The sequence below is a fragment of the Bubalus kerabau genome, chromosome 9 (genome assembly GCF_029407905.1).
Source record: "Bubalus kerabau isolate K-KA32 ecotype Philippines breed swamp buffalo chromosome 9, PCC_UOA_SB_1v2, whole genome shotgun sequence".
NCBI classification, from domain to species: domain Eukaryota; kingdom Metazoa; phylum Chordata; class Mammalia; order Artiodactyla; family Bovidae; genus Bubalus; species Bubalus kerabau.
In genome coordinates this window covers 50649728-50670685 of record NC_073632.1, presented here as the reverse complement: position 1 = coordinate 50670685, position 20958 = coordinate 50649728, and the positions used below count along the sequence as shown (strand labels likewise).

The 20958-nt window shown below is 36.8% G+C and overlaps 1 protein-coding gene across 5 annotated transcripts in view; it reads right to left on the bottom strand.

Moving 5' to 3' along the window:
• Positions 1-20958, bottom strand: part of PDSS2 (decaprenyl diphosphate synthase subunit 2) — a 280931-nt gene that overhangs the window by 106557 nt on the left and 153416 nt on the right. For all 5 annotated transcript variants that reach the window (XM_055535288.1, XM_055535291.1, XM_055535290.1 and 2 more), the window contains one exon: positions 16102-16300. In XM_055535288.1, coding sequence (XP_055391263.1) covers positions 16102-16300 — 199 coding nt within the window. The remainder of the gene's footprint in view (positions 1-16101; positions 16301-20958) is intronic.

Here is a 20958-nt window from a genome sequence, read left to right as displayed (position 1 = left end):
GTAGCAAAGGTAAAACACCCTGGAGGGAGAATTCATTCTTGGGAGGAACAAAAGATGGACTTGGTGCAAATACGTCCTTTTCAAAGAGCTCTGGCATTTGAAGGGATATTGTCAAGAATTATTTTTTAAGCCACAGAAATTATATTGTCAGTGAAAACATTTTATGGAAAAATACTTTTATAGGTAAAGGATGCCAAATAGCCTGCTAACAGTAATCAGAGCCATTAGTTTCACACTTCATTCCTCTTCATTCAAATGGAGCACAAAGTATTTGAGAGATGCTTTTAAAGATGAAAGATTTACTTATATCACCAAGGTAAAGTACAGGAGGACTGGTAAAGGATGAGTGCTCTCCCATAGAGGCCAGTAATATCTAACATTTGTAAAGCACTTCATCATTTACAAACTGGGTGTAAGCAATCTGGTTCCAGGTGGATTCAGTCCTCAGTACCTGGCCAGAGCTTCCAGGCTGGCAGCCTCAGTGGAGAAGCAATCTCTGAAGAACATGGGGAGCAGCAGCAGTGGCCAAATAAAGGGTGAATCTGCTCACTCACCACCTGGGCACAAGCCACCCAGATGAGCCCTAATCTGTATGCTGATTAGTATAAATGAGTGGCTTTAATAAGCCATTGATGAAGTCTATGAAAGAACGGTTCTCTCCACTCCTTCCTACCAGACAAGGACCAGGTTTAATGAAGACAATGATAAAAAGTCTGCTGTAGCAAACACACCACTAACTCACAGGAGTTCTGGAAGAAGCTTCTAACTCGGCTTTTTGAAGGGAGTCTTTTCAATGCTGCCAAATGTGTAAGGCCGTGCTTATTTGTGGGAGGGATGGCAATCTGTTCAAGTGAGCTGGAAGTTCTTTCTGGCTAAGGGGGAAGAGCAGAGAGAGAAATGGCACTACCAGTAGGACAGGTGCAGCAAAAACTAAGCAAATTGATAATCTTAATTTTTAATTTAGAACAGCTGATACATTGGTTTATAAACCCTAACTACTGGTAACATTTGTCAAAAGGGTTCATGAAAATTCAGTGAACTACAGAAAAGTATAAAATCACAGCTGATAAAACAAATAGTCCACAAGTTCAGGAAAATGGCTTGCATATAAAGTTTGAAATTTAATATTACATTGGCTAGTGCACTCATTTCAAAAACATGTGTTGATAGCCTACTATGTACCTGGTACTGTATTAGTGAGAGAAGTGATGGCCATACAGAGAAAAAGGCTATTTGTCTTTGATCACCTAGAAGGATAATACTCAGATGAGCTGCATGACCTTGGGCCAGTGCATCACTTCTTAGGGGCTCAGTTTGCTTATCTAGGTAAGAGGTAACTGTATCAACAGTAAGCCCCAGGATCAGAAATACCGAAATGTGCACCTATACTGTGCACATTTGTAAGGAATGTCAATTACAATGTGCAGTTGTATGTGTGTTAGTCACTCAGTTGTGTCCGACTCTTTGTGACCCCATGCACTGTAGCCCACCAGGCTCCTCTGTCCATGGGATTTTCTAGGCAGTAATACTGGAGTGGGTTGCCATCCCCTTTTCCAGGGGATCTTCCTGACCCAGGGATTGAACCCGGGTCTCCTGCATTGCAGGAGGTTTCCTTACGGTCTGAGCCACCAGGGAGGCCTGTGCAATTGCAAGTTATAGCCAATTAGCCAAAAATGTGGATTTCTTTTATTAGCAATACAAAAGTAATTCAAAAGTTGCTTACTTTTTGCATGAGGGTGTATGATTGGCTGTGTTTGTCACTGAGCAGTGACAAATATCATTTATTTAAACAATAATTAAGTTCAGTGGCTCAGTTGTGTCCGACTCTTTGCAACCCCATGAATCATAGCACGCTGGGCCTCCCTGTCCATCACCAATTCCTGGAGTTCACCCAAACTCATGTGCATCGAGTCGGTGATGCCATCCAGCCATCTCACCCTCTGTCGTTCCCTTCTCCTCCTGCCCCCAATCCCTCCCAGCACGGAGTCTTTTCCAATGAGTCAACTCTTCGCATGAGGTGGCCAAAGTATTGGAGTTTCCACCTCAGCATCAGTCCTTCCAATGAACACCCAGGACTGGTCTCCTCTAGGATGGACTGGTTTGATCTGCTTGCAGTCCAAGGGACTCTCAAGAGTCTTCTCCAGTACCACAGTTCAAAAGCATCAATTCTTCGGCGCTCAGCTTTCTTCATAGTCCAACTCTCACATCCATACATGACCACTGGAAAAACCATAGCCTTGACTAGACGGACCTTTGTTGGCAAAGTAATGTCTCTGCTTTTGAATATGCTATCTAGGTTGGTCATAACTTTCCTTCCAAATAATTAGGTTCCTGAAAAAGTGGTGGGTAATTTAAAATGCTGACATCAAGATCAAACTTTTCAGAAGAAATAAAGAAAAAGGAGATGCTTTTGCATATTCATTGGAAGGACTGATGCTGAAACTGAAGCTCCAATACTTTGTCCACCTAATGCGAAGAATCGATTCATTAGAAAAGACTCTGATGCCAGGAAAGACTGAGGGCAGGAAGAGAAGGGGATGATGGAGGATAAGATGGTTGGATAGCATCATCGACTCAATGGACATGAGTTTGAGCCAACTCCGGGAGATAGTGAGGACAGGGAAGCCTGGTGTGCTGCAGCCCATGTGGTCGCAAAGAGTCAGACATGACTGAGCGACTAATAACAACAACAACATACCTTGTTATGACTGGACTTTCTCTGAAGAAAATAATGTCTGCCATTTCAGTGATCTGCACACTTTTCCCCATGTGGCCAATAACCTACATTTTGCTTTCACTGCTTCTTCATTTGAGGGCGCTCTCAGTGATGTTAAGTGGTGTTTTCCAAGTATGATTTTATTGAAAAGTTAATTCCACTTTTGAGAAGTTCACAGTGTGACTCTTCAGAACACCAGAATCATAGTAGAGTATTTCATGCAACTGAGGATGCTGCTGGCTAGGACACTGCCTGGTAGTACTGGATTTCAAAATTTTTAAATGGTAACCCAGAGTAAGAACTGTATTTTACATCATGACACAGTACATGTATACATGCATATGTATAAAAATGAATGAAAAGCTTTATAAAACAAAGGTTTAATTATTCCTATTTTCTTTTGTATTTCATTAAAAAAAAAAGGTGTTAATAGTTACTTACTAAATCGATTTCACCACCCACCAATAAGCAGGATGTGATCTGTGGTTTGAACCATTATCTCACATCATGCTGATATGTCATGAATAGCTCATAGCTTGTCATATATGACTCATATTTTGATATGTGGTTTGAACCATTATATCATGCTGATAATGTCATGTATAGCTCATACCTTAGCCATCTTCTAAAATTTTTTTAACTTATTATTAATTATTTATTTTGGGCTGTGCTGGGTTTTCTTCACTGCATGGGCTTTTCTCTAGTGGCCGTGAGTGGGGGCTACTCGTCCTTGTGGTGCACAGATTTCTCATTGCAGCGGCTTTTCTTGTGCAGCATGGGCTCTAGGTGCGCGGGCTTCAGGAGTTGCAGCTCTGGGGCGCTACAGCACAGGTTCAACAGCTGTGGCACACAGGCTTAGTAGCTCAGCGGCATACGGCATCTTCCTGGATCAGGGATTGAACCCATGTCTCCTGCATTGGCAGGAAGATTCTTTACCACTGAGCCACCAGGGAAGCCCCTTGGTTAGCCATGTTAATTGCAAAATCCCCAAATTTTTCATATGCAGTTTAAACATTGTTATTCTGAAATATATTTGTAAAGGTGTTAATTTCTTTATCACTTTATACCAAAAACAAGTAAATCAACTGAGTGTAAACAGAGGCAGGATAAAACAGAATCATTCTTGGGTACTGTAGAGTATATTCTGTTAGGTACATATCAATCTTGTTGGTTTATATTACTGATGTTGACTATTAGCTTTAATTGTATTAGATTCATGAAAACAAATTGGCTTAGACCACATTTGGCCAACAAGTTAAAAACTTCAGCATTTTTCTGGGATTCACATATACATCTTGCAAATTCCAGGGATACCATGTCCTATTGGGTAACACAGTTCACCTTTCAGCATAATCAGTTCCTGTTCAAATTGGGCCACACGAAAGGCAGATGTTTGTAATTTTGAGACATCCCAAGGTCTGCACTTAAAAGGCAGTCACAGAAATAAAAGCATGGCTCATATGTGTTAAAAATCCATGCATCTTGTCTAAAACTGTAATTGTATTTCTTCCAAATACCTTCACAGTTCTTCAAAATCTGTGATTCAATGAAATTCTAAAAATAATGGGCCCTACTAATACTGCATTCTAGAAAATTAAGACAATCCATTTTCCCCTCCTTTTAAAAAAATTAGGTAGTGAGAATTGAGACTAGCTGCATTGTTCCCTTGAATCAAATAATGAATACCCTTGGGTTAGAAATTCTTTAATTTATAAAGATACACAATTGACTTTTAAACTGATATCTCTATCTCGAATGCTTAGCACATGAACAAAAATTTTTGTTGAATTATCAATACTGTTCTAATGTGTGAATTCACTGTATAAATCTTAACTATTTCAAAATAAATTTGCACAATTACCACTCTGTTCAATCGCTGTTTTCATTTGTATACCACCTTATGGCTTAAACTACTTGAAAAAGTGAAGCTTCTCATCACAAAATATAAGTTTCTCATCACAAATCGGCCATAAAGATGAGTTCATAAATTTGGGGTATTACTTTAGATTGCTGAAATATGCATGTCCAATCTCAAGATCTCTGATAGTTACAAAACATTTTGATTTTTCTATTACACCTCCGATTTTATTACAAAGTTTTCTTGATTGCTTTTCTTTATATTGAATGTCTTTTTCAGAATCTGGTTGTATGTTGTAGCTTTTGACTTTTTCCCACAACACTCAGAATTGCAGAATATTGGAACTGGCAAGGAGGCAGGGGATGGAAATAATGCTGCTTTTATAGGTGAGGAAACTAAGAAAACAAGTTGCCTTTGCTTAGTAGTTGTTTCTCTAAAATGTTTTATAAAGCCTTATTGACATTTTTATTGAAATGTTTATTTAAAAACCACTAATTGTTTAAGATATTATAAATTCCAATATCTCTAAGTGCAAAATTTCTGGCAAAAAGGCTATTGTGGTTCTTTCTTTGTTTGTTTTCTTCTTCAGTTAAGCATGAGGATGTCAAAGCTGGATTGCCTGGATTTAGACAGCAACTCTACCATTTATTAGCACTGTTATCGCAGGGAAATCAGCTCTTTCCTTTGTCTCGGGAGAGGTTATATAGGTTAATATACAAAAATCACAACAGTGTCTACTACATAGTAAATACTCAAAAGTATAAGCTGTTATTTTTTTAATGCCTGGTAGTAATTTTAATAACTATTATATATTCTACATTATGAAGTTTCTAATTTCATTTCCAAAATGGTGTATTAAGACATTAGATAAACAATCTGGAGAAAAAGGTTTCACCTGGAATTCTGAGAGATAAAATGAGTTGTCCAATGTTAAATGACTATTTTTTTTAAACAAGGTAGAGATAGGAAGTAGGTCTACACACTTCAACATCAGGGCTATTTCCATGTCTCTTTGTAGCTTTATATGACATCACTAAGGAATATAAAATAGATAAATGCTATAAAGCTTAACACATTATGAAAACATAAGTAATCCACAAGAGTGTAGCTGCTTAGCAATAAAGTAATTAATCTGATATTCTAAATAGGAAAACTGTCCTTCAAAAACTAAAGATTAGACAGACACACACCGTATAGTTTTAGTGTTTACTGATATCTGACTTGAACAAAGAAGAAAGACAATTAAGCCACATGAATAACAGCAAACAACTCAATGTATTTTCCAAAATTCTTAAAAAGAAAGTTCCTTGGCACAACCATACTTTCCAACAACCCACTTTAATGTTTTCACAATTTATGATATCAGAAATGACCTCAGGGTCAGGCATTTGTCAGTTAATGACCAGTTGGGCTAATGGCCTTCAGCTTTGCCTTGGGCACACAAGTCCTCCAGTAGGTCATTAGCTGCCAGAAAAGGGCTCTTCCCAATCACTATTGCTAAATAAATAAAATTTGCTTCTGGGTTAAGGCCCTGTAAGCCAACTTGGGCTTAGAGTGAATTTTTTCGTTGAGTATTTACAACTCAGAAGAAAATGATGGAAATGCCAAAACCAAAGTTATATCACTATAATTAATGAAAAGTAGTCACATGGATCCTTTTGGATGCTCTTAAATTTTCTTTTGCTTATGGTATCCAAATTCAGTATTAATTTAATATAGCAGGCACGAGATTACAACTGTAATACATTTAAAATTTTTATCTGTAAGTAAATTTGTTGGAGCTCATACTACATTTTCCCAAAATATAAGGTTATAAATGATGGCTCGGTTTCCAGGGCAACCCACAAAAGCTTATTTAGTCCACAATATTAGAAATACCTTATGCCTGTAATAAAAAATTGGATAGAAAACCACAATCTTCCAATACCTGCAACTAAACAAATAGAAAAACAAAACTAAATATGAAATATTTAAAAATGATCTTTAAATGCTGATAGTTACAGGGAAATTTGGTTCAATAAGAGAATGAGGATACATACACTGGTTCTTTCCTATGCCTATTTCATTTCTATTATAATTTTCCTTTTATATACCAAGTTTTAGTTCTTCAACTCCAAGTAAACTTTGTTGGTTTATTTTTCCTCTTGAAAAAAGTAAAGAGAAGGCAAAAAGGTGGATGACAATTTTTCTGAAATAACAGGTAAAAGGAAAACGAAAAACTGAAGGAAAACAATTAAAGAGGATGTGTATACATTCTGAAGACTGCCTGAGGTGAAATGAACTGAGTAATGCATAGTAAGAGACAAAGAAAGGGGCACCGCGTACAGGTCCACTGCGTGAAGAAAGGATGGGTGGAGAAGAGTCTGGTCATCAGTATTTTACTTGTGGAAATTATTCAATTAATTGTTTTCATCCTCTGTAGTTTGACACCCAGGATTAATATTCTTTTCTTCATATAACCCACTCAAGTGTAGATTTTCATGACTAGAATAATTATGCACAGAACCTAAGGGAGGTGTCATACATTGTAATGATAAAGGAAACTATCTTCATATCACTTAGAGAAGTCAGAATGCTATTATAAAATCACAGTTTCAAAATTCCCAGAATAATTTTCCAGTTTTTTCTTATCATATGATGCTAACATAGCCAAGTATTAAACAGACACTATATTTATAGTCTGAATCTGCTTCCTTGCATTTAAAATAAAAGTAATACATGTTTGAGATGTGTACTAGAAATAAGACAAAATATTATGTTCTTTTAAAATTTATTATCTCATTAAAACCTTGAACTTTACCCTTTTGGTGCCAAAAAGAAATGAAATGTCTTTTGGGGGTGAAAGTGAAATGAAAGTGAAAGTGAAGTCGCTCAGTCGTGTCTGACTCTTTGCGACCTGATGGACTGCAGCCTATCAGGCTCCTCTGTCCATGGGATTTTCCAGGCAAGAGTACTGGAGTGGATTGCCATTTCCTTCTCCAGGGGATCTTCCCGACCCAGGGATCGAACCCAGGTCTCCTGCATTGTAGACAGATGCTTTACCGTCTGAGCCACCAGGGAGTCCAAGGTCAAATGCCATTATGCAAAATAGATACTTCTCTGAATTGTCTATGTCAGAAACCTGAAGACTAGAAAAAAGAGCAAGAGAAGCATTTCTTCCATATGCTTGGCATTTAAAGAAACTCATTTTTTTAAAAGCCTGTTTTCTACAAAAATACAACCTCTTAAATGGGTAGAGTTGAACCATGGTTGGCCATGAGAGGTAGAAATATACTGATTATGGCAATCTTATCGTACACTTCAGCAATCTCAATTTTTGTAATTCCCTTTATCCACTTTCTAGAATTCATATGAATTAAATCTACTTTTTCCCCACCAATTTCACTGGCATAAGTTGCTGTTTCTCCAAAGTCAGAGAGAGGAAAGAAAAGTATTTTCCAACTTGAGTTATTCAGTATTCTAATTTGGCCTTTCTATTGATTTTATTCAAGGGACTTCCTGAGTTCAGAGTTTACAAAGTACTGGGCAGATAAACAGCTGATTCCTTCCTCTTCATCCTCAGCCACGTGACCCTGGTCTGTAAACACACAAGGTCACAGTAATCGCTATTTTAAATGAATATGACAGAGAAAAACTTAAATTTCATATGACATAGCATGTTTTTAGGTTTTACTTTTCAATAGGAATTTATAAGTAAAATTAATATAACAGATAAGAAAAACATCAAATAACCAATAGCAGCTGCTTTATTAAAATATATAGACGGTACAAAAGGAGATTTACACGCATAAATTGAGCATATTTATACAACTAAATTTCTTCCTAGTAAACAACATATTTATGCCTTTAGGAAAACAAAGTTAACATAAGGAAATACATCAGCTATGTAAGAAGTACATCTGTGCCACTGGTTATTTAGAAATATAAATCACTAATGCTTAATAGAATGGTTCCCAGGAGTGATATCACGATGATGTTTCAGGGTGCTTAGATAAGACCCAGGCTAACTCTCAGATGTGTAAGGATAGGTTCATTAAATGAAAATCACTAAAAAGGTTAAAAATAATAATATGGTGAATTAAATTTTTTAAATACTAGGGTTATCACTGTACATATAAAACAAAACACTCTTTAAAAAAAATTTTTTTTTAAGATGACAAGTAGTAATGTGCACTGTCTTATTTACACTGTGGCTTAATCCTAAAATACAAATCTAGTCCACAAATAAATACAGGGAACCAGGGAAAAACTGTAACGGTCAGCCAGATTTCTAAATTATAGTGCTTTTCCATGTCATGATTTTCTCCCAATTATCTAGCATGTCTCGTTGATAGCCTGATGCTCAAACATTAAAATTTTAGATTCTGGCACGACCCCATCATTTCAGCACTCAGTGATGTTTTACACGAACACAATATAGAGCAATTTATTTCAAAGGAGTCAGAGAATTTATGGCTTAAAAAGAGGTATTCTGAGGTCTCTTAGTTCAGGGTCTTTATATAGTGAAGTACTAAAATAAAAAGTTGCCCTTAGGTTCCATAACTGAAAATGAATGAAAATTCATTAATTTTTAAAGCATTAATTTTTAAATTCACTACTGAATTCAAAATCTTGTTAATTCACACTTATGTGACTATAGCTATAATAGTAAGACAATTACCAGAGGATTAATATACCAATTTCTATACTTAGAGATATTTAAAAATCTAAGTGTTACCTAAGGCAATTACCTTGAAGACCCCTAATATCTTCAGGGAAAAGCCAAAGGGAGAATAATTGACTTTGCTAATTTTACCCTTGGCAATTATAAAAGAGCTCTGAATTTCATATGACTGCAGAACACTTCATCTAATGGTCTGCCCCAGGAGAAGTACGACAAACATGTAACACAGAAATTCAGACAAGAATTCAGTAGCAAAAGAAAGTGGGATGTTGGTAGAATGAGTAAGTTATAGAAAATTAAAAGTTGCTACAAATATGCTAACTTTAATTACCAAGTTAAATATACACTCTCAAAGAAAAAGCAGGCTGTTACTGTGAAAAAACAGAATACTATATACAGCATTTCTGTGCTATGTTCTGCCTGTCCCCTTATTGCTGAGGTCTCTGTTTATGTTGCTAATGCTGACAAATTTTCTTTCTTATGAAAGAAAGTGAAAATGTCAAACAGACATCTAGCTTTGTTAAGACATTATCATATGTAGAGATCTTACTTATCGCCACCTTTTCCTCCCCTCTGACTCCCTCTTTTAATAGTAGTATACTGAAGCTTCTGGGAACTCATTTAATAAAATTAGTCCTCTTTTGAGATAAAACTTTACTTTCCTTAAAAAAAAAAATTCCAAGGGGAATACCACCATGTATTTAAATGAAAAGAACCAGTTCTGAATATGGGTGATTTGCTTTATCAAAGGATTTTCTCTGAAAGAGCACTTTAGTTACCCTTTACAATTTACTCAGTTTAAAACAATATTCACATGATTTGGAAGTCATCCATTATGATTAAAATACGGCTACAGAAAGCCTAGATTTGTAGATCAATTATGGACCCTAGATATGGTACTCAAGGTCTTTCACAAAAAGTGAGCCAGTGAAGCATCTTTTGAAAGTGAACTTGTAGAACCTTCAAATGACCCTTTGAAGAACAATGTGCAAAAGATCTGTTTCAGATGAACACAGGGGGGATGCATACAATAAAGGCTTCAATTTAACGCACAACTATCAAATTCAGAAAAAAACATACCATGGCTTAAAAAGAAAAAACTTCCTCACCAGACAAAGGTTGATAAAATGCAAATCTAAAGGTGCAAACCTGTGCAGAGATCATGAAGGTACAGGACTTGATGGGAAGGGAATGCTTGACCATTCTTATTTGAAGGAGAAGCTTCAGGCTGAACTGTTGCTTGGATATGATAAGCTTTTTTTTTTTTTTGTAAATCAAGTAGTGCTACTGAAATCCGGTGCCTAATGGAGCAGATGGTGGAGGTCTTAGACTCTGGAACATTTATAGTGATGCTTCTGAATGCAAAGCACCAAGAATGGATTTCACAGGCTATGAATCTGATTTGATTTTGATGAGAACAGAGCCTCCATTTTCTCTGAACTTGAACCACACTGAAAGAAAGAATGTGTGAATGATACAAGCTAGCTAAGAAAAGGAACATTTTAAATGTTATTTCCATAAAGTGAAGTGGCTAAAGCAAGTGATCACTTGCTTGTGTCATTATAGTATGTTAATAATATTTGTACTTAATACCACCATCTTAACCTTATATAAAAGGTTAATGAAAGTGAAAGTCGCTCAGTCGTGTCCGACTCTGCAACCCCATGGACAGCAGCCTACCAGGCTCCTCTTTCCATGGGATTTTTCCAGGCAAGGATACTGGAGTGGTTTGCCATTTCCTTCTCCAGGGGATCTTCCTGACCCAGGGATCGAACCAGGGTCTCCTGCATTGCAGGACTGCAGGGAGCCCAACTGAACTACCAGGGAAGCCCAATCTTATGTAAGACTCCATCAAGGGCTTCCCTAGTGGTCCAGTAATTACGAATCAGCCTTGCAGTACAAGGGACACCAGTTTGATCCCTGGTCCAGGGAGATCCCACATGCCGCAGAACAATTAAGCCCCTGTGCCACAACTACTAGGCCAGAACTGTATACGGCCCATGAGCTGCAACAGCTGAAGTCCTCACACCTAGAGCCTGTGCTCTGCAACAGGAGGAACCCCTGCAGCGAGAAGCCGGTGCACCGCAACGAAGAGTAGCCCTAGCTCATCACAACTAGAGAAAGCCACGTGCAGCAACAAAGAACCCCCACTGCCAAAAAATAAACATATAAATCTTAAAAAAAGAAAAGGACTTCATCAGAATAGCTTAAAGTGAGTTAAAACTGATGATCAGAGCAAACAGATATAAATTTGTCCCATGACATGTCTTCCTCTCAGGTATGTGGATCTAAACCATGAGGGGTCAGTGTGTGTGGTTAGTCCTGTGCAGCTCGAGGCAGCCAGAAACCATACCAGATTCGCACTTTCTGAGGCTTCCTCCTTCTCCAAGACCCAAAGTTCAACGGAGACCATGGCAGGTATGGTGAAGAGGGAAAATGTAGAAGGTGGCTCCCAAGTAAACTGAGATTATTTATAATTCCATTTTATATGGCCAATTAATTTCTTTCTTTAGCTTCCTCTTCAGATGAACATAAACTACATACTAAAGGCACCATACTGTGTTCTCCCTAAAACCAGCAGGTCTGTCTTGTGAAACTATGCGTTAACCAAAAAGTGTGAAGGGAAGGTAGGGCAGAATGCTATTTGTCTCCCAATATCTATTCTCTGTATCTTCCAGATTTTTGGCTGGGCACATGGCAACCCACAAAAGTTTGTATATCCTAGTTTCTCTGAGAGCTAGGTGTGACTGTATCATTAAATTTTAGCCAACAGAATGTACACAGAAGGATTTCAAATAACTTCTGAGAAATGTCTTTAAAGTGGTATGACACTATAAAATTTATCATCAAAACTGGGCCATGTAAAAGGGAGTAATAAAATAATTAAAACTTTGTAATTTTTGAAACTTTTGTAGAATTGCAATTAATGAAAACAGTTTCCATTGGAATTTTTCCCTACAGAAGGAAAGAAGGAATCGCACAAAATAAAATGGTAAGAACTCAAATGCTCTACAAGATTAAAATGTGCCATTCTGTACTTGTGATTTGGACTATCTCACCTTGCAGGAAGACTCTTTTGGTGGTGGTGGTGGTGTGTGTGTGTGTGTGTGTGTGTGTGTGTGTGTGTGTGTGTTAGTCACTCAGTTGTGTCTGACTCTTTGCGATGCCATGGACTGTAGCCTGCCATGCTCCTCTCTCCAGGCAAGAATACTGGAGTGGGTTGCCATTCCCTTCTCCAGAGAACGGTCCCAACCCAAGGATCAAACTCAGGTCTCCTGCATTGCAGGCAGATTCTTTACCATCTGAGCCACCAGGGAAGCATCTGATGAAACTTGTACTAACTAATAATTGATTTTATTACACTGGGGGACTTGTTAACTAGTTCTATTCAAAAACTACTTCCAAAAATACACAAAATTTCAAAAGAAATAAAAATAACATATATTCATGTATATTAAAATAAAATAAAAAGAACTTTTTATATTGATTATATGAATATTAAAAAATAGTAGAATCACTATTCTTGGTACATATTCACATACTTTTTTTCTTAGCCATATCTGTCTCTAATATAGTGTCACTGGCATTTTTCTGAAGGATGTGTTTTTAAAAATATGGCATTTAAAAATAAAACCTCCAGCAATATTCTCCACAGCTGCACTCTGTAATTAATTAATTTGAAATTATCGACATTTTAAAGGATTCTTATTGGTAGATGACAATACCATCATTGATGGTATTGGTAGATGACTGGTAGATGATAATTGGTAGATTTAATTGGGAAAGATGCTCTTTCTACAGGTTCTGAGTTACTTGGTATGTTCAGAGCAAATTTGCTAAATGGAAGAGATACTCAATTCTAATTTTCTTTCCATATTGAAAATTGTAACTATTCCACCCCAGATATTTTCAAGGTACTGTATTTTTGCTTCCTTCAGAGTACCTTTCTTTGACAAATATTTTTATAAGACAAAACTTGTCAAATAAATTGACTATGATTCTTTTGAATGTTTTGTCAATATTAGATGTAGCAAAATCTGTATTTTGTCAACTTTATTTCACTCATATATGTGTATAATTTATTAAAAATAGGAGCACCACCAAAAGATTCTTCCTGCAAGGTGAGATATTCCAAATCACAAGTACAGAACTGCATGTTTTAATCTTGTAATCTTTATTCTTTGCATTTGAGTTCTTACCATTTATTTTGTTCAATTCCTTCTTTCCTTCTATAGGAAAAAGTTCCAGTGGAAACTCTGTTGTCATTAATTGCAATTCTACAAAAGTTTCATTGGGTACTTCATTTGTTGAACACTTGATTTCAGATTTCCAATTGATTTTGAACAAAATGTCACCAAAACTATGATGACCATTTATAACAAAGTTCAATACCATCCTTGGACATAAAGATTTCTAAAATCTGACTAATGACAGGCAACAAAGAGAGAAGGCACATACTTCTTTGAAATATATGGTGCTGAAGTATAGTTTTATACTCAATATCAGCTATATCCCCCAAATCTTATAGTCCTGAGATCTGACTATAAAGATATTTGTTAGTTTTGGTAACAATAGCTTTTATTTCAATTAGTAGAATGTTGATGCTTGTTTTGATGCAAATATGAACTATGAGTATGCCTCAATTAGCTCCAGCTAGTCTATAAGTTTCTCAATATAGTTCAGATGGTCACTTTTATCACAACACCGTGGTGTGCTTTGCTTAAATTTGTACTTGTATTATTATTATGAGCTAATAATTTTCTTTCATGTTCAACTTTTAAACTGAATTTCCAGTCTCACTCAAAATGGCTTTACCTTTGATAGAATATACTTCCAAAAGTTTTACCTTGATTTCATGAATGGACTGAAAAAGAAAACATTTTTAGAATTAACAAAAATGATTTAATTACTTGAAGTACCTGACAATACTCAACTGAAACTGGAATTATTTAGCTATTTGCAAAATTCTTCTATTATTGGAGTCAACAGACTTAAAGTTACTGCTTTTGGTCAAAAATGAATGAAATTAATTCGAGCAATAGTAATTTATCTCAACAAAAATTAGGCATTACAGAGTTGTATGTACATATACTTTCTTCAGCCATATGTGTTAAACCATCATGTTTAGGAAGTCTCCCTAAAGTAACTACTAATTTTAGTAGTAACTACCACTAATCTTGACAGTTTTTCAGCAGATTTGACTCTTCTCTTTTTCATGTGGTCAGTGACCCAACTATGGCCTCCACAGTGAACAGCAAACGTCAAGGAACATTTTATGCAAGTTATACATTCCTTATTAAATTAACTTTTCCAAGAAATTGGGTGATACACCAAACAGCCAGCTGGGGCAGCAGTGTCAAATACTTCTACCACCTGAGACAGGAAGGAGCTTTAACTGTCTCTAGACATTCAGTGTACTTTGTATTAACAACTGTCCTATATTCTGTCCTTGATTGGGGTATCTGAAAGCACTGGGAAAAGAGAAGAATTATTGCTGCTTTTCTTTCAGATTTAATAATACCTTAACATGAGAATTTCCCCTACAGTACATGGGTCTCACCAATTATTGGCCTATGTGAGATGAAAATCGAGGCAGAAGCTGGGAATAGAGAGCAGAGCTCTACCAACCCATTATTCTATTTTAATTATAAGTAACCATTCTCTTTTAAAAATAAAAATCTAGGACAAATGCTAAGTCAGATGGGATTCTGGGACGGCAGACGTACACTGAGGCTGTACTTGGGTGTCCAGGATGCGTATTTACTTGATCTTTAATGGAGGAGATCTGCCCTTTTTTTGCCCTTCCTTCTCCTTCCCTCCTATTGACTGGAGTGAAGACATAATGATAACTATCTTGGGCCAAAAGCGGCAAGATAGGAATGACACAGCAGTAAGATAAGAGAAGCCTGGGTTCCTGATTTTAGAATCACCATACCAACTTTGGACTGCCTAGTCCCAGATAGTAATAATATGTTAAAAAAAAAAAAAAGAGAGAGAGAGGGAGAAAAAAATAAATTCTTATCTTGTTTTGGTCACTGTTATTTTATAGTCACACCAAATCCTAACTGATAAATAAGGACTACATCTACAGTCTTTCTAGAAAGCAGCTTGACAATATGCATCAAGAATACTAAAACTAAACCCTCTGAACCACTTCTAGGCACTTACCTTAAAGAAATAATCTAAAATGAAGAAAAACTGATGTGTAAAAATGTTTAATGCAAATCTATTTATGAGAGTAGAAAATTATAAGCAACCTAAATGTCCCCAAATAAGGAATCTGTTAAATAAACAACACTATATCAAAATAACTGAATACTGTGCAACCATTAGGAAGCTTATGAAAAACGTTAATGATATGGGAAAATGCATGTCATATATGCAATGGGAGAAAAAGGTAGGATTAAAGAAAGCTTACACATGTTAAGTTTTCACTTATGCTACCCCCAAATCCACACATCCAAAGGTATGAATAAACAAATACAGACTGGAAGGAAATATATGAAAACAGTAACCTACAGTAATTATCTCTGGATAGTGAGATGATAGGTAATATTTATGACATTATCTTTATCCTGAGTATTTAACACTACCCTATAATTAACAAATAATTCCATCTGTTACCAGGAAAAAAAAAAAAAAAACCCAACAACTGGAAATTAATTTCAAAACTCTTTCCTAGCATTTACCAGTTTTAACTGGTGTTGATATTGCCATCATCATCATTACCCTCATCACAATTTTACTGAGCATCTATGTGTGTGGAGTTGGGGCAGCAGGGTGTCCAGACCTCTGTGGCTCCCGCAGTCAACTAAGAGCCACCTAAAGGCCGTTCAGATAAGAACAAACCCTGCCCAGTTTTACCTTGGTGTTCTGTAGCAGGGCGAGTCCATTGCAGGCATTTGCTAGAAGAAAGTCTCCACTCAGGATAGCTATTTTATTTCCAAATTGCATATCTTTCAGTGGCCCGTCAGAAGATTGCAATTCATTTAAATTTACAATCCCACGATGTACAAGGAGAGCAGTATGGATAAGTTCTGTGATCTCTGCCAAACTTCTTTGACTAAAACACAAAGGTAAGATTTGTCTGAGTGTAAAGAATACCATCTTATCAGTATTGTCAGATTTCAACAACAAAATATTTCATAGATTAGTGTCTCTTTTTTCAGGTTATTCCTTTTTAATGAAGTTTTTTTCTATTGAGATATAACGGTCACATAACATTATATTAGTTTCAGGTGTACAATATAATGATTCAGTATTTGTACACACAGCTGACTCTTGAACAGCACAGAACCATGTGAGTCCTTTTATGAGGATTTTTTCAATAAATATGTAGGTAGTACACAATCTGAGGTTGGCTGAATCTGCAGATGTGGAACCACGGATACAGAGGACAGACTATGGGCCTTGGACATCCGTGGATTTTGACATCTGAAGTGAGTCTGGGAAGCAATCTCCTGTGGACACCAAGGGACGACTGTATTGTGAAATGATCACCGCAGTAAGCCTAATTAAATCTGTCACCATACATAGTCACAATTTTTTTCCCTGTGATGAGAACTTTTAAGATCTACTCTCTCAGCAACTTTCAAACACACAATACAGTATTATTAACCACAGTCACCGCTTACACACTATATCCCCAGTACATTATATCTTCATGTTTGTTTTTTCTTGGTAATATGTAACTAGAAGCTTGTAACTTTTGACCACCTTCACCCATTTTCTCCCCCCTCCCTTGGCCCATCCCCACCATCCCCCCCAACGTCTGGCAACCACCAATCTGTTTTATGAGTTCAGTTTTTGGTTTTGCTTTGTTTTTTATATTTCACAAATAAGTGAAGTCATATAGTATTTGTCTTTGACATACTTCACTTAGCATTTTGAAGTTTTGTGGAGTTATGTTTTCTTTTTAAGGTTTCAAATGTACTTTATTTCTTCAATCATGCCATATTTTAATGGGTACACAGTGCTTTTATTTACTTGGCATCAATTATGAGTTCATTTTGAGGCAATTCAGTATTATACCAGCTAGATGATTACTGATTTAGCTGGTACAATATTGCCAGTAGGGGACAGGGTCCAAAGTATTCTAATCCATGCTGCTGCATATACCTATATAGCAACACAAAGTGACCCCACTAGTATTACCATATTTGCACTGGAAATCAGGTATACATTTCTGGTGTCTCTGTCTTAGCTGAATGCATCAAACTCAGGGAAACACCATGAAGCTGAAGACAGAACTATGGCAAGTGCAGCTGAGGGTCTGGTGTAACTTTGTATCAGTACCCTTGCAGAGAGACTTGAATGAAGTTTTTCTTAGAGACTTTTCCACTGAGTTACTTGGGAGCTATAAGTAGATCCTGATACCACCTTCCTTCTCTCTACCATTCCCTATTCTCTACCCCACGAGTCACCAGGATTCCCCAGAGAGAAGATGACCAATAACGGCCACCCCCCACAGTTCCATTCAGATACTTCGTTTTCAGTATAACTTCAGGATTTCTAAGAATCCTTACTAATATCTTAGGGGCTTCCCTGGTGGCTCAGAGGTTAAAGCGCCTGCCTGCAATGTGGGAGACCCGGGTTCGATCCCTGGGTCGGGAAGATCCCCTGGAGAAGGAAATGGTAACCCACTCCAGTATTCTTGCCTGGAGAATCCCATGGACAGAGGAGCCTGGCAGGCTACAGTTGATGGGGTCGCAAAGAGTCGGACACGACTAAGCAACTTAACTTACTTACTTACTAGTATCTTATAAAATTCCAATTTAGGTGGAAATAGAATTTGTGCCAGTCATTACGCCAAGCACTTTTACACATGATCACTTTTAATGTTAAATACAAGGCTGTGGGATTTACAGAGATGAACAGATGTGGTCCCTTCCTTCAAGGACCTTATCTTTCAGAATAAGAACCACGATATATACCTACAGTAGTAATTAAAATAAAGAAGACCCTTGAGGAACTTATAGTATAGGACTGTATCAGATGGCATTTCAGATGTTTGTTTTCTTGTTTATAATTTTCTATAGTTTGTACATTTTCTAAAATGACAAAAGAATTACTTTATAATCATTAGAAAATCAACAATTACTAAAAATTTTAAACCTCATAACCACCCTATGAAGGTACTATTAATCTCTTATTTTACAAGTGAGAAAATTGTTATACATAGTGTAATGACTTGCCCAAAGGCACACAGTAATACAGAGCTGGAAATGCATTGAAATCAGTTACAAATGACCCCATGTGAACCACACTTCTTCATTTCCAGGTCCCTGTGTAGTCCCCTCCACACTAACTTTGGGCTTCACCATATGACTTACTTTGGCCAAAAAGATATTAGCAGAAGTGACATAAGCAAGGCCTGGTAAGTGTTTATGCATTAAGGCTTGTCAATGCGGTCACATGAGTGATCCCAGAATGGTAAGAAATAAAATGGTTGTTTCAAGTCACTAAAATTTAGGATAGTTTGCTATACAGCAATAGGTATCTGATACAGAAACTGTCCATCTAGGAGTGGCTGCTGTGGGAACAAAAGCCTAAAATATATGTCAATGGCTTTGAGTCTGAATGTTTGGGGCTAGAGGTAAAGGCTGAATAAATGGCAAACTCTCAGCAGAATCTGGAAAGGCAGTGAGGAAACTTACTGGAGGAGAGAGCAAGGACATATGGTATTATAAGGGAGTGAAACAACTTGCAAAACTTGCCTGTGGTAACTTGAAAGATAGAAAATATATCTAAATAAAATCTGAAAAAGTAGGTAGTTAAAGTAGAGAGATCAGAAGAAGCTATAACAAAGGCCCAAGGGACATGTAACAAAAGGATTTGACCTAAAGGTCAAATTTAAGGATTTGACCTAGACTAACAGCCTTAGAAAAGGAGACAAATATATATAAAACAATCAAATAATTAAGACTCTTCTCTAAAAACAATGTACTACTAGTTTAACAACTATAAATTATATAAAGATGCAATAAAGTAAAGGAACCAAACAATTTGGCATCTATAAAGAAAAAGCATGTTTCTAATTTATTCCTTTTGCTTAAAAAAAGTAAAAGAATATGTAAAAATGTTCCAGTGTACATAGTGTACCTGAATACAAATTGGGGAAGTAGGAAAAGAGGAACCAGTGAGTTAAACAGCTTCTGAAAAGAGTAAATTCATGGTTTAGATGAAAACCTCACTACATCCCAAAGAAAATGACTGAGGATGGAGGCTTAAGGACTGTTGAGAAGTTAACAGAAAACATTTTTTTAAAGGGAGCTAACATTTAAAACTGTCTTTTAAAAGAGTAACTAAAAGAAATGAATAAAAGTGTAATTTATTGGTACCCTGAAAATGTATTCTAGTTTACAAAAACATCCACTGCTACACTTCACAAAAATTAGCAGACTGAGATTATGAGCAAGTATAAACCTCAAGAAGGGTTAAGCACTAGATAAATCTCTCATGCAGTTCAGCTTATGAAAGAAAGCAACAACCAGGCAAGTCAAAGTTGTAGGTGTTTTGAATTACCCTAAGGATGAAAATGAATTACTGGGAGCTTTTAATAAAGACATCCATAATCATAAAACTCCATTCATTAAACCAATGGCAATCTAAAAGCCTCATGGCCAGAAACAACAAGAACAGTGGTAATAATGGAAGTGCAACCATAATTTGTACAGTACCCACCATTCACAAAGAACTTTTATTTATTTTATCTACTTGTGATTCTAATTACAGCATGTGTGGGGAGTTTAAATACCTGGTTGGAACATTCAGTTTATGAAAGACAAAGCTGGAACTCAGAGCCTCATGGTCATAGTGTCCAATGATGGTTTAAAATGTTTATTTACCTGATGAACAGTAAATGGGGGAGGGGGCAAAGTTACAACACTACCAAGATTGATACATGCTCACCACAGACTTGTCCAATTTTCATCTTTAGTTCTAAGCACTACAGAAGAAGACTTCTCTGGGAGAAAGTATGACTAGACTTGACTCTCTGTTATAGTAGCTGGAGAAAGTAACAAGTTGTTTCAAAAATCATTTGGTTATACCAAAATAAGTGATTTAGCTCAATCAGAGGGAGCTAACAATTCTCCCTCTGCCTATAACAGACAGTTTGTGGGCAAATCCCTTAAAACTCCCAGGTCGTTAGTCTTCTCATCTCTGAAAGGAGGGGAACTGGAGAAAGTCTCTTCTAGTTCTAAGATTCAGGGATTTCTGTCCTAAATTTAATATTCAGTCCTAAAATTCTAAGATTTGGAGATTTTGGGGCTAGTGCACTGGGACGACCCAGAGGGATGGTATGGGGAGGGAGGAGGGAGGAGGGTTCAGGGTGGGGAACACATGTATACCTGTGGCGGATTCATTTTGATATTTGGCAAAACTAATACAATTATGTAAAGTTTTAAAAATAAAATAAAATTAACAAAAATAAATAAATAAATAAAAAACTACTTATACTGGTAGTTTAATAGTTATGTGTGTGCCTTGTTGCTCAGTCATGTCCAACTTTTTGGGACCCCATGGACTGTAGACCACCAGGCGTCTCTGCCCATGGAGACTTCCAGGCAAGAATAATGATGGAATGGGGTGCCATTTCCTACTCAAGGGGATCTTCCCAACCCAGGGATCAAACCCACATCTCTTGCATCTACTACACTGGCTGCTGCTGCTGCTAAGGCGCTTCAGTCGTGTCTGACTCTGTGCGACCCCATAGACGGC